Source organism: Gracilinanus agilis, chromosome 6, assembly GCF_016433145.1.
Source record: "Gracilinanus agilis isolate LMUSP501 chromosome 6, AgileGrace, whole genome shotgun sequence".
NCBI lineage: Eukaryota > Metazoa > Chordata > Mammalia > Didelphimorphia > Didelphidae > Gracilinanus > Gracilinanus agilis.
In genome coordinates, this window is record NC_058135.1 from 178,710,121 (window position 1) to 178,728,640 (window position 18,520).

Here is an 18,520-nt window from a genome sequence, read left to right on the forward strand (position 1 = left end):
CTCAAGGAGCTCACAGTCTAGTGGAGGAGACAACACGATAACAACTATGTACAGGAAAGCTATATAGGATAAATTGGATATAATCAATAAGGGGATGAAAATGAAAGTTCTATGATTTCATCAGCAATAGGGGCTCCATGGATGGAAACTTGCTTTCCTAATACAGATCAGGAACTCTTCTGCACCTTGAATTGGAGAGCTGCCTGGAACATGGAGAAGTTAAGTAACTTGCTGTGAGATTAAAAATTAATATTCAAATACTCTGATAATTATATTTAATAAGATTTACTAATAATAACTAAAATAAAAAGCTAGAGTAAAAAGGATGCTAACCCAGCCCTGCAAGTGGGAAAAGAGCCAAGAGGTGGAGTTACACACAACTATATACAAACAATGTAGTAACTCAACTTGGGGATAAAAAGGAAAAGAATTCTGGGAGATGTAGTTCAGGGGTTCAAGATTTTCTAATTATACATTTCCCAAATCAAGTATGTATCAAAATCACATATATCATATTGTATTATCACCCAGGTAGCCCAGTGGATAGAACACTGGATCTATAGTCAGGAAGACTTGAGTTCAAATTTAGCCTCAGACACTTTCTAGCTATGTGATAATGGGCTAAATCACTAAGTTTGCCTCAGATTCCTCATCGGTAAAATGGGGATAATAATAGAGTCTACCTTCCAGGGATGTTGTGAGGATCCAATGAGATAATACTGGTTAAACACCTTGAAAACATTAAAGCACAATCTAAATGCTAGGTAACTATTATGTAGAGACAGAGATTGAATCTAGGTTTATCTAATTCCAAAGTCAGTTTCATTTCCATTATATCATGCTGTCTCCCTTCTATGAACACAGCAGGGAGGCAATAAATTGTTGAATTTTTTCTCTCTTATACTTGTTTAGAGTGTTTCAGAAGAAGCAGATTTATTCTGTGGGCTTCCTTATAAGTATTTTAAGTAATGTTTTTAAAATAAAAAGCTCCCAATGTCTTTGAAAAGTGTCAGTTCTTTACATGCAGTTCCAGACCCTCATAAAATTTATTTTTTATGGCAGAATACTGAAGAAAAGGGCTTTTATAGGAAAAGTGGTAAAGTTGCTAAAAGAAGGAAGAAATAAGATCAGCTTCCCCTTCAGCATATTTCTTAGCATCACTCCTTCATTTCTCCTCTGATATTTACTCTTTTCTTCAATTATTTATCTATTTTATTAATATAAATTAAAAGAAATATAAATATTTATTAACATAATTATAAACATAAATATAATATTTATCAGATATTGCTTTGTACCACATAAAATGCTGGACCTTGTAAGGATACAAAAATAGCAGTTTGCCCTCAATGGGCTATATAGTTATACCAAACTTGTGATATGGAATTAAAGATTATCTAATTTACTTCCCTAGTTTTGAAGATCAGCAAACTGAGGTAAAACAGAAGTGACTTGTCAAAGTCACAGAACAAATTGTTGGCAGAACACTTACTGGATTTCGGGTCTCCATATTCCAATTCCAATGTTTTATCTTGTGTTAACATTGTGTTCCTCTAATTAGATGTGATTATTCCCTCCTTTGAAATCCTTTCTCTCTTTGTATGTCTCATAACATTTGTCACAGATTGCATTCTTGTATACAACTTATCTACCCCCAAATACCATAATCTCCTTGAGGATTGATGTGTTTTATCTTTATATTCTTACTCAAAAAGATTACAGAATGACTTGAATACATGTACTAAGATCTGTCACTGTATGTAGTACCTACAAATATTTTTTTTCTGAAAATTTTTCTTGGAGTTTCCCCTCTCTGAAGGTTTATAAGCAATAAAAACATTGTCCATGGATTTGTGTTTTTACTACTGAATCACATTTTTAGAAGTCTTCTTCTTTCCCTAGTATATCCCACTTTCCATAGGCTTCTATGTATATAAGATGAGGAAAGATTAAAGTACAAAAATGGAACTGAGATTTTCAAATAGCAGATAATTATATAAAGTACTATTGGATGCAAAGTGATATATAGTAAAATGTCTGTATGATCAGTAATTGGCAAAATGTGTTTTAAGTCTAAATTGCTTGCCAAGACAAGATTTATTAAGTACTTTAAAAAAATTAAGTTTAGCTTTTAGCTTAATGGCTGTCCAGTGAAAGAGCTAGAATCTAATTTGCCATTTATTCAAATCCTAAGTTGTTGACATGGTGTTTTATGTGTCTGTACTTATTCCATCGTTAAGTATAAAAGCCCATAAAAATAATTTGATTTGTATCCTTTTTACTTAAAGCCACTTGACTTGTATGAAAAAGAACTATGGCCTCTGGGCAACAGATATATCATGGTCATTATATTGCTGAACTAGTCTGAAAAAGCTAGACATTAATTTATATATAAAGGTTTGAAATCAGGAAAGCAAATATTCATTCTGTGTAAAAAAAGAATTAATTCAGTTAAAATGAGTAATTATTCTAAACAATCATTTCCTTTAATAGGAATTTCAGTGAATTAAAACAAATATTTTTTCAGCTGAACCTCTCTCCTCTTTTCCTTTCTTCCTTTATCCACTATCAATTGTGCTGTCACAAAATATTTCCTAAAATAATGACTGAGTTTTTTTTACCATTGAAAACATTCAAATTGGTTTTGTCTTTAAAATAGTAATTTTGAAAACTCTATACATATTCCAAAAATTCAAGCATTGTTCAAAATATTTTTGGAAATCTACTTTCTGAATAATTTTCAGAAACAGCATTTAAGTGTTTTTTCTCTTTATTTTCACTGTAGTACTAGTGGTTGCAGTGGGCCTTTAGAAACATGTAAGCTGAACATCATCCTAGGAAAAAGCTGTTCTGAAACTATTTCTTTGATAACAAGTGGCTTGACCTGCTAAGGATCAGTATACACAATTGTCCAGCCTCTCCAATTTTATACAAATATAGAGAGGTAGTGGGATCCCAAGAGAATCTATTTTTTTTGGAAATAGAGTAGACAAGAAATGTCTCTTTTATTTTTATTTTTTATTAGCTCTTTCATTTATTTATTTAGCTTTAAATGAATCTATTTATTTATTTAAGTTAGAATATTTTTCCATGGTTATATGATTCATGTTTTTTCCCTCCCTTCTTCCCCCTCCCAGAGCCAACAAGCAATTCCACTGGGTTATACATGTATCATTGTTCAAAACCCATTTCCATATTATTAATATTTGCAATGGAGTGATCATTTAAAGTCAACATCCCCAATCATATCCTCATCAGACCATGTGATCAATCATATGTTTTTCTTCTGGGTTTCTACTCCTACAGTTCTTTCTTTGGATGTGGATAGCATTCTTTCTCCTAAGTCTCTCAGTTATCCTGGATCATTGCATTGCTGCTAGTAGAAAAGTCTATTACATTCAATTGTGCCACAGTGGTTCAGTCTCTGCGTACAATGTTCTCCTGGTTCTGTTCCTTTTGCTCTGCACAATTCCTGGAGGCCATTCTAGTTCACATGGAATTCCTCCAGTTCATTATTCCTTTCAGCACAATAATATTTCATTGCCATCAGATAACAATTTGTTCAGCCATCCCCCAATTGAAGGGCATCCCCTCATTTTCCAGTTTTTTTGTCACTACAAAGAGAGTGGCTATAAATATTTTTGTACACATATTTTCCCTGTTATCTCTTTGGGGTACAAACCCAGCAATGGTATGGCTGGATCAAATAGCAGGTAGTCTTTTAAAGCCCTTTGGGCATAGTTCCAGTTCCAAGTAGCCTTCCAGAAAGGTTGGATCAATTTGCAACTTTACCAGCAATGCATTAGTGTTCCAGTTTTGCCATAACCCCTCCAAAATTTATTACTTTCCTTTGCTGTCATATTGGCCAATCTGCTAGATATGAGGTGGTACCTCAGAGTTGTTTTGAATTGCATTTCTCTAATTATGAGAGATTTAGAACACTTTTTCATGTGCTTATTGATAGTTTTGATTTCCTTATCTGAAAATTGCCTATTCATGTCCCTTGCCCATCTATCAATTGGGGAATGGCTTGATTTTTTGTATGACTGATTTAGCTCCTTATAAATTCAAGAAATTAGACCTTTGTCAGAGGTTTTTTGTTATAAGGATTTTCCCCCAATTTGTTGCTTCCCTTCTAATTTTGGTTGCATTAGTTTTGTTTGTACAAACCTTTTTTAATTTAATGTAATCAAAGGAAATGTCTCTTTTAAAAGAGAGCTAAGGATCCAAGAACTGGCTATTCCTTCCTCCTGTTCTAGGAAGAAAAAAAGGCCCTGCCTATTTGATATTTGAAGGTCTAAATTCACTAAGAAGGAGGTTCTCAATTATATCACAAATTCCAAGAGCTACATGTCTTGGGGAAATGTTCCAGCTAACCTGTGGAACAGTCAGGCCATCAGAATCAGTAAGGTATCTGTGATCCCTCAGTGCAGCCAGCATGACCCATTCCTAGATAAGAACAGTTGCCACCTCTCTGGGTATCAAATTAGGGAAATGGAAAGTAGGGGAAAACTTGACTTTCAGGGGAATGTTGACAGAATCCTGGAAGCATGTAGTATTATCTGCTAAACTACAGTCATACTCTTGCTTTGACATGTTCAGAACCACAGACAGCTCCCATTTGCCCCTTAGTTCTTGAGCTACCCAGGGGAGTCTCAGAACTTGATGTAGTTAAAGTCCATTTTGATGTTCTTCAGCTTGCTCATATACCTGAATCACAAAACTTTACTTTGAATGATATTTCTATCTTGGAAATTCAAACCCAGCTTCAAAGGATGAAATTCATGAAGCCATGCTGATTTGGTACATGAAATATTTATGCCACTTACCTTCAAACTGGCTCTCAGAAGAACACAAAAGTCTTTATTCACCTTATTGATTCTCTAGCACGTTCCTTTCCATAGTTGATGCAAGACTTTCTTTTGTCTCAAGCTTTCACCTGAATATCTCACCTTTCACCTTCAGCAAATGACCCCTTCTGTTTCTTTAATGAGAAGAAGGAGGTCATCTGATGTCAAGTCCTTCAAGTTCCTTTTCCTACTCCTATAAAACTGCTTATATTCGTTGTCTATTCTCTGTCATGAACCTGCAAGCTCAAAGTTATCCATATCATTGTCAAGGCTACCTATAATCCATGCCCTCCCACTTCCTCTCTATCTTCTGGACTTTTCTCAGCATTTAAAAAACTTGCTCAATTCTTCCAACAATGAAACAAAACACTCACCTTCTTTTGACTTTGCTGCTTCTTAAACTCTCATTCTTTTTCTCTCCTCTTCTTTTTCAAACTTCTAGGGTGTAGTGTTCCATAATCTCTGCCTCTACTTTCTTACTATCCACTTACTCAGCAACCATTTCAATCTCGTTTCCTTAATGCTACTTGATTTTTTTATCTGTCTTAATTCTTTTTTAATTTCTCTCCCTAGCACACCTATCCCTTCATGGTATGCCCATTATCTGTTGGTATCCATTAAAGGACTATACTGCACTCTCTTCTCTTTTCTTCCATGCTATTTATCTTGGTATTCTAATCAGATTCCATAAGTTCAATGAATCTTTCTCCTGTCCTGAAGTTCTGCATCACCAACTGCCTTTTGGACATATTGTATTACATATCCCAAAGATACCTCAAACAAACTTGCTCAAAAGAGAACTCATTACCTTCTCTCTAAAATAATCCCCTCTTGGATGTCCATCAATTGGGGAAAGTTGTGGTATGTGATTGTGATGGAATACCACTGTGGCATAAAAAGAATGAGCATGTTAAATTAAAAAAAAATTGGAAAAAGTTACATGAAATTATGAGGAGCTACCTAGCTGCCCCCCATAAATAATTTTCCAAAAGGTAATGGAAGAGAGGATGGAGATAAGAATATGTAACCATGAAAAAATTAAAATAAAAGAATAAAATTAAAAGTCACTAAAAAAATAAACGTAATGGAGAGGTATATGGTCAGTGCTAGTAAGTTACAACACATAAAGAATTACAAAGCAGATGATATAAAAGATGCTCTTAAATACAGAGTAAAAATAAAAGGCCAGAGCAGAATGTATTATGCTTCAGCCAAAGCAAAAAAAAAAGCAGCAGTTATGATCATGTTCTCAAAGTAAAAGTAAAATTGATCTAATCAAAAGATAAGGAAGGAAATTACATACTGATAAAAGGTACCATAGACAATGAAACAATAGCAATGCTACAAATTCATGTACCAAGTGGCATAGCAACCACATTTCTAAAGAAATTATATGAATTCTAGGAGAAAATAGACAGTAAAATATTAGTAGGGGACCTCAACTTTCTCCTTTCAGAAGCAGATAAATCTAACCAACAATAAATAAAAAAGAAGTTAAGGTGATAAATAAAACTTTAGAAAAGTTAGATATGATAGACTTTTAGAGAAAAATGAATGGGAATAGAAAGGAATATGCCTTTTTTTCCAATGGTACATGGCACTTCACAAAAACTGAATAGATAATAGGGTGCAAAAACTTCACAACCAAATGCAGAAAAGCAGAAATATTAAATGCATCTCTTTCAGGCCTTAATACATTAAAAATTCCATTCATTGAAGGGCAGCAGAAAAATAAAAAATTAATTGAAAACTAAAAATCTTATCCTAAAGAATGAATGGGTCAAAGAACAAGTCATAGAAACAATAATTTCATTTAAGAGAATGACAATGAGATAACATGTCAAAATTTACGGGATTCATGTACGTGTGTACTAAGTACAAAGCTATACTTCAATGGGAATCTGTATCTCTAAATGCTTATATCAATAAAATACAGAAAGAGTAGATTAATGAATTGGCCATACAACTAAAAAAGGAGAAAAAGAACAAATTGAAATCTGCAGTTTAACACCAAATTGGAAATTGTCTGAATCAAAAAGGAAATAAATACAATTGAAAGAAGATCATTGAACTAACAAATGACTTATATATGTCCACCACCAGAAAATAAAGTGATAAATAGAAATAAGTAATAATTAAATTTAAATAAAATGGCAAAATTAAAAGCATTAGCAAAATATTTAAATAAACATATACAATAAAGAATAAAAATTTATGCCAAACTCAGTATTTAACAAAGTAAAATCACTTCCAATTCCTCTTCCTGAACAATAAGCACATTTGCTCTATTTACCCTTCGAAGTTCAACTGAAGTCCTGCTGTTTTTTCTCCTTTAGTTTCTTTTCCCTTCCCCTAATTCCTTCCTTCCTTCATTTTTTAGTTGTATGGCCAATTCATTAATCTATTCTTTCTGTATTTTATTGATATAAGCATTTAGAGATACAGATTCCCACTGAAGCATAGCTGGTCCTTTACTACCTCATAAAAATTTGTTAAAATTCATTCCTTTTGATACCAATTGTAGATATATTTGACAATAAATTAAGCTGCTTTGATAATAGGATATTCTTGCTAGATAAGGTTTTTGCCTTACCTTGCTCATGCATACAATTTAAAAATCATCCATTCATGACCCAATGTTTTTTATTCATCTAATCTTGTTAGCCTAAATTAAATAACACTGTCACTATTTAGATTTGTGACTGCCATGCTTGTTTTAAGAAGCTTTATAGACATCCTGTCCCACATTTCCTTCAGACTACACTGTTCTAGGCATTAGCTGAGGGCTAAGAAAAAGTGCATGTGTATTTGCATATGATTTCTACCTAACCTATAATTAGGTTTCCTATTCCTTAACTACTCTTACACTTCTATATTCAATATCTTTGCTTTTGATTTTGCAATAAGACTTCCAGACTATAATTTTTATCTCTCACAACCAATACAAATGTGACATCTTAGTAAACACATTTAGTAGGTGGTCTTTAAGAATTATGATGGCTACAACATTTGTCAGCATATGGCCAACTTGGTGATGAGTGTCTCCAAACTTAGCCTCATATAAAACACATGAAACTCCTTGCCAGTTCTATAAATGGAGTCTTCTTAGATTAGTAGGACTAACTAGGGCTTGTCTTTTGCTGACATAGCCCTTAAGAACTGAGTTACCTCTAAGTCATGATGAGATATTTGAAGAGGACTTTCGTGAAAGATCATATAATTGATATCTTGTTATCTATTGGCTTCTAAGAGTTTAATATTTATCAACTTATTTACTCATTCATTCATCAAAAAATTATTAAGCTCTTAGTACAGGCAAAGAAGCAGTATTAAGTTCCTAGGGGAAATACAAAGAAAAATGAGAAACAGTTCTTGCTCTCATATGTATAAGCCTAGTTTATATAGACAGATTGTAAAATATTTGAGGGTAGCAACAGTCTTACGCATCTGTATTCCTGAAGAAGGTCCAACACAAGTATGTGATCAAAAGTAGGAGAAATGAAAAGAAATATTATTGAAATGAGTTTCTTTTTCTGACATCTACATATACTCTGTTTTCTAAGCATTTAGGTTCCCTCCTATATGATCTATTTTTTATGCAGTTTATGTGCTAAGGATTGCAGTGTTAATTGCAATTTATATACTCATTTTGAGAGAGAACTATTTTTAATACTAATTATTTGGCTTAGGGCATTTCTGGCAGAAATTTCACTACATAATACCCCAAACACAAATATATAAAATGCCCAAGGGCAAAATTAAAATATCTAGTTTTATAATTTAAACCTAGAAATTCTAATTTTGTTTCTAGCTAATACTAATAAAAATTACCAATAAAGTCTGTAGAAGCTTTATTGCAGTTCAAGGACAAAACCACTCTGAGTAACATATTGCAAGAGAACACAGAATCAGAGATGTGATTAATATACTCAGATGCATTTCTCTACATATGGTAATTGAGTCCCATAGGAGAGTCCAGTGCTTTGAGAAATCTGCCAGGTCTGATATTTTCCAACAACTGAGGTCCTGTTATCTGAAAAGCCATATTTCTCCTTGAAGTCCATAATATTGAACATGTAATGAATTTAGTTCAGGTTTATGATTTATGGGGAATCATGCCTAATCTTTCAACAGCTGTCTTGATGACCCAGTACGGTCTAACATTTTGCATACCAATTTTGACATTTTTATACTATTATTTTATTTGTCACATTATAAATTGTCATAAGGGATCCCTAAGGTAAGTTGTTTATTTGAGTGTGAAGAAATGAAGAGTGAAATTTTCTTCTGCAGACAGTGGTACTTGTTCTTCCCTCACACTATCTTTATTATATATTCAGTTTTTTATAAAGCAAGCATGAATCTGAGGTAGCATTGAAGAAGTGAGATCTACTCTGTAAATCAGGGAGAAAAATTTTGACCTAACAATTCTTTCTGTTGCAAGAGTGATTTACTTTGTAAATCGAAGATAATATTTTGTGAGCCTTCAGAGAGCCCAATATTTACAAGCAAATATTTTTCTATTAAAGGACTTTCAAAATGAATGGTGTATACAAATGCTAATGTATGCATGAGTTTTATCACTGACATTCACAAATCATTTTGGGTAGATCCTGATTTTTGCATTTTCTTAGAGAAATACCTAAAACTTCTCAGACTTTTACCTGTCTATGTAGGATGGGGTGGTCTCGAAAGGTTCATTGAAAGATAACTAGGGGACATTGGGAGATGCATACATGAAGGAGACATAGATTCTGATCATCTCAGAGACCACTTCTGAGCTGGTTTAATATAGAAGAACTTCAAAGAGATGATCCATTTTGGAAAGAAACAGGTGAGAGAAAAGAAGTGAATTTATGAATGGCTATCAGGTATCTCTGGATCCCTATCAATGTCCTTTGACTTCCTCTGCTTCTAGCTCCCGAAACTGAGAGGAAACATATTCAGTGAGGTTGATCTCTACTTGGCTGAGCTGATCTTTTACTCTTGTTTATGCTGTCATCGACTCTAACCTGTATATCTTTTGTTTCTCATATTACTTGTCTTATGTGTACCAAGTGTTTGGAGAAAGCTAAACTTGCCAAGAATAAGCCAGCTCTTACCTTTCCCTTTCAAGTAACTAGGGTAAGTGGCTTTTATTCCAAACTCTAAAAACAGCATCATACTCCTAGCCTGTTTATATGTGATATGTAGCATGAAAGAGGAAGTTCCAAAGCCCTCCACTTACTCTCCATCAAGATCGAAATTACAATGTCCTTTTGAGATGTGAAATGGGACTTAAAAGATCTATCTAAATAAATCTCTTCAAAACAGGCTGCCCCAGGTCCCTTTGGCTCTGGTTAAACTCTTGTATTAGGGATCTGGATAAAAAGAAGAGTATTCCGTAAAAGGAATGAAAATTTAAGTGGAATATGTGTATTTTGGACCAAGGCAGAGAGCAATTTATTATAAATAGTCTTTACTTTTAGGTACAAGATATTTCTGGAGACAGTAAAGAAATTATTTTATACATAGCCTCTGTCTTTATCATTTAGTTGAAACTCCTATGTCCAAAGTTACCGGTGATATCTTAATTGCCAAATCTAATGGTCTTTTCTCAGTCCTCATTTGTCTGAAACCTCTGCAGCTCTTTATACTGTTGATCACTCTCTTGTTGATATTCTTTTGGATCTATATTTTAATGACACTGCTCTCTCTGGGTTTTCCTCCTACATGTTTGACTACTTCTTCTTAGACTATTTACAGCTTTTATAAAAAATTGTTTTCTTTTTTAAAAATATAATTTATTTTTTAAAAATTCATTTAAAATTTTAAGTTTTAAATTATTTTCTTCTAGCCCCCCACTTTCCAAATTGAGAAGGCAAACAATATGATGTCAGTTATATATGTGAAACCATACAAAAATATATTCCTATTAGGCAGCTTGCAAAAAAGAAGGAAAAATAAAATGAAAAAATTATATTTCAGTTTTCACTCAGTGATCATCAGCTCTCTCTTTCTGAAGTGAATAGCATTTTTAATCAGCAGTTCTTCAGAAGAGCATCAGATCATGGTATTGATTAGAGTTGCTGTCTTTCACAATTGATCATAATTATAATATTGCTGCCTCTGTGTACAATACTCTCCTAATTCTGTTCACTTTACTTTGCCTCAGTTAATATCTCTCCATATTTTCCTGAAACCATCCTCATTATTTATCATAACACAATAGTATTCCACCACAATCACATATCACATTTTGTTCAGTTCTTCCCGACTGAAAGGCATCCCCTCATATCTAGTTCTTTGCCATAACAAAATAACTGCTATAAATATTTTTGCACATATAAGTCCTTCTTTTCCTGTGATCTCTTTGGGAAGCAGACCTAGGAGTGGTGTTGCTGTGCCAACAGTTTATAGCCTTTGGGGTGTAGTTCCAAATTTTTCTCGAGTAGTTGCATTAGTTCACAACTCCACCAGTAGTGTATTAGAGTCTATTTTCCCACACCCCCCACAGTATTTGTCATTTTCTTTTTCTGTCATGTTTGCCAATCTGACATGAGTGAGGTCATATATCAGAGTTGTTTAAATTGAAGCACTTTTAAAAAATATGACAATAAGTAGCTTTGATTTTTTTCTCATATAAAGTGCCTTTTCATATCCTTGGGCCATTTATCATAAATTTGACTGAGTTACCTACATATTAGAGAAATGAGGTCTTTATCAAAGAAACTTGCTGTAATTCTGTACCCCTCCCCAATTTCCTGCATGCCTTTTAATTTTGGCTGCATTGATTTTGTGTAAAACCTTTTAAATTTCATGAAATCCAAATTATACTTCCCATGATCCTCCCCCACCTCTTGTTTGGTTATAAAATCTTCCCTTTTCCATAGATCTGATGAAATTTTCTTTTTTCCCTTAATCTGCTTATAACATTACCCTTTATATTAAGTCATGTATCCATTTCATTTTGACCTTATCTTTTCCTAGCATTTTTGGTCAAATAGTGAGTTTTTGCCCCAAAGCTTGAATCTTCAGCTTTATCAAACATGAGATTACTATGGTCATTTACTATTGTATATTATGTATTTAATTGAAGCCACTGATTCACCACTATATTTTTTTCACTGGTACCAGATTGTTTTCATAACTATTGATTTATAATGTTATTTAAAATTTGCTACTGCTAGTCTGCCTTCCTTCTTATTTTTTCCTTCATTCCCTTGATATTCTTGATCTTTTGTTCTTCCAGATGAATTTTATTAGTTTTTCTAGATCTATAAAAAATTTGTTGATAGTTTTATTGGAATGGCAATGAATAAAAAATTAATTTAGGTAGAATCATCATTTTTATTATATTGATTAAGCTTACCCATGAACAATTAGTATTTCTCTAGTTTAGATTTGTCTTTATTTGTAAGAAGTGTTTTATATTTGTGTTTATATAGTTTCTGGGTTTGTCCTGGCTAGTAGACTTCTGAGTGTTCTACATTGTCTGTAGTTATTTTAAATGTAATTTTTCTTTCTAACTATTTCTGCTGAATTTTGTTGGTAACATATAAAAATGCTGCTGATTTATGTAGGTTTGTTTTATATCCTGTAACTGCTAATGTTATTAATTGTTTCAAGTACATTTTTAGTTGAATCTCTAGGGTTCTCATCATATCATCTGCTGAAAGTAACAGTTTTATTTCCCAATTATCTATTATTATTCCTTCAAATTTTTTCATCTTATTGCTATAGCTAGCATTTCTAGTACAAAACTGAGTAATAACACTAATAATGAATATCATTGTTTCTCCCCTGATCTTATTGGGAAGGCTTCTACTTCATCCCGATTATAGATAATGCTTGCTTTTGGTTTTAGAGAGATTAATCATTTTAAGAAAAGCTCCGTTTATTCCTATGCTTCCTAGTGTTTTTCATAAGAACCATTATCGTATTTTGTCAAAAGCTTCTTCAGCATCTGTTGATATAGTAATTGATTTTCTTTGTCTTTGTTATTGATATGGTCAATTATGCTGACATTTATCTTAATACTGAACCAGTCTTGCACTCCTGGTATAAATTCCACTCAATTTTTGTGATGTATCATTGTATTATCCTTGGTCATATTTTATTTAAAAATTCACATCAATATTCATTATGGAAATTGGCCTAGAGTTTTCTTTTTCTATTTTTTTTTGCTTTAGATTTCAAACCATATTTGTTCCATAAAAGGAATTTGAAAGGACACCTTCTTTACCTATTTTTCAAATAGTTTATATAGTATTGGAGTTATTGTTCATTAAATGTTTGGTAGAATTCATTCATTATTAAATCTATATGGTCAAGGGGAATTTTTATAAGGGAGTTCATTTATGGCTTGTCCAATTTTTTCCTAAGATGGGTTAAGTATTATATTTCCTCTTCTGTTAATCTGAGTAATTTATAATTTTGTAAATATTCACCCATTTTACTTAGATTGACACTTTTAGACAAAATAGTTCCAAATAACTGCTTTAATTTAATAGAAATTATTTTCAATGATTCTTTGTTTTAATTCTCATGAATATAAACATGAGGTTGATCTTTATCCAGGTCATGACCACTAACCATGGGAGTCCCTTTCAGTTCTGTCCTAGGCCCCTTCTTTTCTTCTATATAATGTTGCTTGGTAATCTCCCATGGTTTTAATCAGCATCTATGCATATGATTCTCAGATCTATTTATAAAATTCCAACCTTCAGTTTGTCAACTCTAGTATCCTATTAGATATCTTAAATTGAATTTCCCATAGGCACATCTACATCAACTCATTCTTTCTACCAAATTCCTCTTCTCTTTTACATTTCCCTACATGAATGTAGTTTCCTAATGTCAAGAAAAACCACAATTTTCCTAGTTGCCAGGCTCAAATCTAAGTGCCATTCTGGACTCTTAGCTCTCTCTCCACTCCCATATCTAATCTGCCACTAAGATTTGTCCATTGTACCTTTGAAACCTCTTTTGTACATGGCCTCTTTTCTTGGCCTTGGTATATAAGTCATTATTAACTCATTTTTAGATTATTGGTTGGTCTCACTCTCACGAATCTCTTCCCATTTCAGTCCATTTTCCACTTGGCCATAATGATCTTCCTAGAGTACACATCTGACCATGCCAATCTCTTATTCAAGAATTTGTAGTGATTCCTTATTATCTCAAATATAAAATGTGAAATCCTCTGTTTGAGTTTTAAAGCCCTTTAAAACTTTTATCCTTCCTACCTTTTGAAGCTTCTTATGCTTTTTTCCCTCTCTGTCCCCAGAGGCAAGTAGATGGAAAAGCAGAAAGTTATCTGAGTTTAGAGTCAGGAATATCTAAGTTCAGATCTGATCTTAAACAACTTAATAGATGTGTAAATCTGGGCAATTTACTTAAGTTCCATCTGCCTCAGCTTCTTCAACTATAAGGTGAGATAATAATAGTGTACTCCTTTTAGAGTTGTTGTGAGGATTACATTAGCTAATATTTATTATTTTTTATAATTTCTTAGCTAATATTTATAAAGCATTTTAATTCTTATTTCCTCCATCTACGCTATGATATTGTGGCACCTGTGCCCGTGATGTTCCTTACATAAAACATTCCATTTCCTTATGGTTTTTCATTGATTATTCCCCAATCCTGGAATGACTGCCTTCTCACTTCCCTGGCTTCCTAAAAGCTGAAACCCCAGCTTCTAGGAGTCCACTCCTGGTCCAATTCAGTGATAATGCATTCCCTCTGAGAGAACTTCCAATTTGGATCATTGATGTATATAATTGTTGATGTGCTGTTTTCTGAATGTGGATTTTCTGAAGACAGAAACTCTTTTTGTCTTTCTATTCTCATTGCTTAGTCCAGTGCCTGGTACATAATAAGAACTTACTAAATGTTGTTTTACTTGCACAATCAAAGGCAATTTGTGGAAGTGGCTGAATGAGTGGAAAAAGGTAGTTAGAAGTGAAGTACAATCCTTTTATTAAACAGGCTAGAAGGAACACGATAATACTATACATAGCTCCCGATATGCCAAATGGGAACTTTGTATGTTGAAGAATTTTTCCCTCTCTTATAAAGACTTTTTTTTTCCAGGTTGCTTTTCTGTGTCTTTTCTATTATTAAATTTTATTTTTTACAATTACATGTGGAAACAATTTTTCACGAGTTTTTTTTTTGACATTTTGTGATTCAGATTTTTTCCCTCCATTCCTCCCTCTCCTTCCCTAATACAATAAATAGTCTGATAAGATTATACCAGTATTTTCATACTACAGGCATTTCCATGTTCCCCATGTCATGACTGAAGACACATATCACATAAATGATAAAAATCTCATGAAAAAATAAAGGATATGTTTGATCTGTGATCAGATTTCCACAGTTTCTTTTTTGGCTGTGGATAGTGTTTGGTTTTTTTTTTATCATGAGTACCTGGGTATTATCTTGGAACCTTGTTTTACTGATTATGGTTTAGTCCTTCAAAGTTGATCATTGGACAAAATTTCTGATACTGTATACACTGTTTTCCAGGTTCTGCTCACTTCACTTTGCATCAATTCATGTACATTTTTCCAGATTTTTCTGGACTCATCCCATTCATCATTTTTAATGGCAAAATAATTTTCCATTACTACCAAATACCACAGCTTGTTCAGTCATTCCCCAACTGATAGCCACCCCCTCTTGCTGTTTGTTTTTAGCTTTTGCCATAAGGAAATAAAAAATTCTGTGCTGCTTTCTAACTCTAAGTTTGTTATCAGAAATATAAACCCAGAGTTTATATTAGAATTTTTTAATAATTATATTATATATGAATATATATTAAAATATAATTTTATAATTATATAATTAGAATTAGACTTATACTAGAATAATTGAAGATAAGGATGACAGCAAGTTTACCTGAAATTCCAATCCATAGTTTTCTCTGCAGAATTCCCTCAGTTTAGGATATACATTTTCTCTTAGAGCTTGTCGTTCTGCTCCTGTATCTGTAGTAGGGAAAAATATATACATCGTTAATAATATTTTAAGCAACTTTATTTTTCTAACACATATGTTGGTTTCTTTGTGGGGGAAGAGAATAAAATTAATAATAAAAACAAGCAAAGAAACATAAGCTCGTTGCACCAATTTGCAAGTATACTTTATGAAATGTGGAAACCTAATACAATTTTGGTTTTCTATTTATGCCTGCTTGAGAAATTTATGTTGCAGAATAGAAGGTTTAGGGTGAACATGATCCCACTGTCTTCAAATATTTGAGAGGCTATAATGTCAAAAAGGGATTAAATTTAGTATGTAAGACTAGATGGATGAAAGAAAACCTAAGGGATACAAGTTACTGGGATGTGAATTTTGGCTCAGTATAAAGACATATCACCTAGAGTTGTTCCCAAATGGAATGTGCTGGTGGGGATTTCGCCATTGCTGGAGAGATGTTCAAGAAGATGATGAAATTCATGGTTCATGAGTATATTATAACTCTATTGAACTCTCAGGTCATAAAGTGTCAGAAAAATTATTTGAGGGCTCCATCATTGGCTCTAATCAGTCACAAAGTTGTTTTATTAATGCCTACTTGAGATCACAAGTGTTCTTTAGGGGACATGAACTTCAGTAGGCATGATTAGATTACTTTTGGTAGATGGGTGGATAACAAGAATGATAATGATGGGCAATAGAACCTCTGTGGAGGCTAAAATTTTTGAAAGTAATCTTGTTTATAGAATTTTCTACTCTTTGTTTTATGGAACAAACAAGATAAACCTCAAACTATCTATCATTTATCTATCTAATACATAAACACACCTACATGTATAAATGCTTATATGTGTATACATTCAGAGCATGTGTATATATCTATGCATATTTACACTTGCAGGCTGGTATGTATATATATATACATACAAGTATGTATATATATATACATATATATATATATATATAGAGAGAGAGAGAGAGAGATAGAAAGATAGATAGATAGCTACATAGATATGTATGTGTGTGTGTGTGTGTACAGGTTTGTATTTCCCTAGAGTTTTTAGTGCAGGATCATAGATCATAGATGTAGAGTTAGAAGGGGCTTTTACAATTTCTAGCAAATAATACTTTTGTTGTAGCTATAAAATTTAAATAATTCTTTTAATGAAGAAAAGTCATTCATTATATCCAACTAAGTTACAAAAGTTTAAAAGAAAAAAAATTAAAATTCTTATATTGATTCTTTATATCATGAAACAAAATCAATTAAACAAGTATAGGATCTTATAAATATAGATATAAGGAGATGACAAATTATTATTATTAATATTATTATGATTAATTTATAATTTATTGTATTAGTACTCTCATAAGGTCAGCATAGGGGTTTTCCCATTTTTTCTGTTTGTGTCTCAAGGATATCAGTAAAAATTTTGTCATGGTAAAAATCTATCTTTTCTATCATAAATTTCTTTGAGAACCTTTGCTATGTTTTGTCTTTAGTTTTTTACTTTATTTTTATTTCACTGTTCATACATATCACATGCCTTTCCACTGTGCTCTAATTAACAGCCATTTGAAAAATTATATGTAAATTAGCTCATGGTATGTATTTTTTCTTTTTATTTTTTTGTTACTCTACACTTTGCTTCACCCTCTATCCTGACTCCCATAAGGCTGGGAAAAATCATCAATGCACTAGTAACAAATACAGTCAAGAAAAAATTCACAATAGCTTGTCCAAAAATGCATGTTTGATTCTGCATCTTGAGTCTAGCATATCTGTTTTTCTGAGGGTGGGTAGGACATTTTATTATAAGTACTCTGGTATTATGTTTGGTCATTGCTTGGAGTTTTGAAGTCTTTCAAAGGTTTTTATTTTGAAAAAGAAATTATTGTTTAAATGGTTTTCTTGCTCTTGCTTACTTCATTCTGCTTTACACACATCCATTTATACAAATCTTCCCATCTTTTTCTGAAACTATTCCTTTCGTTTTTTCTAATGGAATAATACTATTTTATCACATTTATATACCATAATTTATTTAACTCATTCTCTAATTGATAAATACCACCTTAGTTTTCAGCTATTTGCTATAAGAATGGGTATTCAAGAAGAACTAGCACCTCTAGTATGAGGGATTGTTGAGCCATTTTCAGGGTTGCTCATCCATCTTTGGTGTCCACCTGACATTCAACTCTCACCTGTGGCTCTAAGAAGCATTGTAGAGGCCAGATCCTGGTAAACCATCTTGGCATGACCAAATAAGTAAGAGATTTGCCAAGGTAAAATAGACAATTTGATTATACAAAATAAAAAGTTTTTAATGTGCATAAAGGAAAATTTTTTGTAGTATTGAACTAGTAATGTATTAATAGTTATGCCACAAGAATTAATTAAATGAACAATTTCAGGGGAAACTTGGAAAAGCTTTATGAACTGATGAAGAGTAAAGCCAGTAGAACTAGGAAAAAAATTAATATTGTAAAGAAAATCAACTTTCAAAGAATTTAGAATGCTAATCAAATAATAAACCAAGTCCAAAGAATGAGATGAAATAATCCACTCACCCCATAACAGAAAAGTATCAATTTATAATCTGGAAAGAGACATATATTACATGGCTAATGTGAGAATTTGTTTTGCTAGTTTATGGAGAGTAGAAAGAAGTGTGAGTCATATGAATAAAAATACCTTTTCT

At 32.5% G+C, this 18,520-nt stretch overlaps 1 protein-coding gene across 1 annotated transcript in view; it reads right to left on the reverse strand.

Annotated features, from left to right (window-relative positions):
* NWD2 (NACHT and WD repeat domain containing 2) overlaps window positions 1-18,520 on the reverse strand; it is a 171,111-nt gene that overhangs the window by 80,517 nt on the left and 72,074 nt on the right. The window contains exon 2 of the mRNA XM_044680197.1: window positions 15,738-15,826. Coding sequence (XP_044536132.1) covers window positions 15,738-15,826 — 89 coding nt within the window. The remainder of the gene's footprint in view (window positions 1-15,737; window positions 15,827-18,520) is intronic.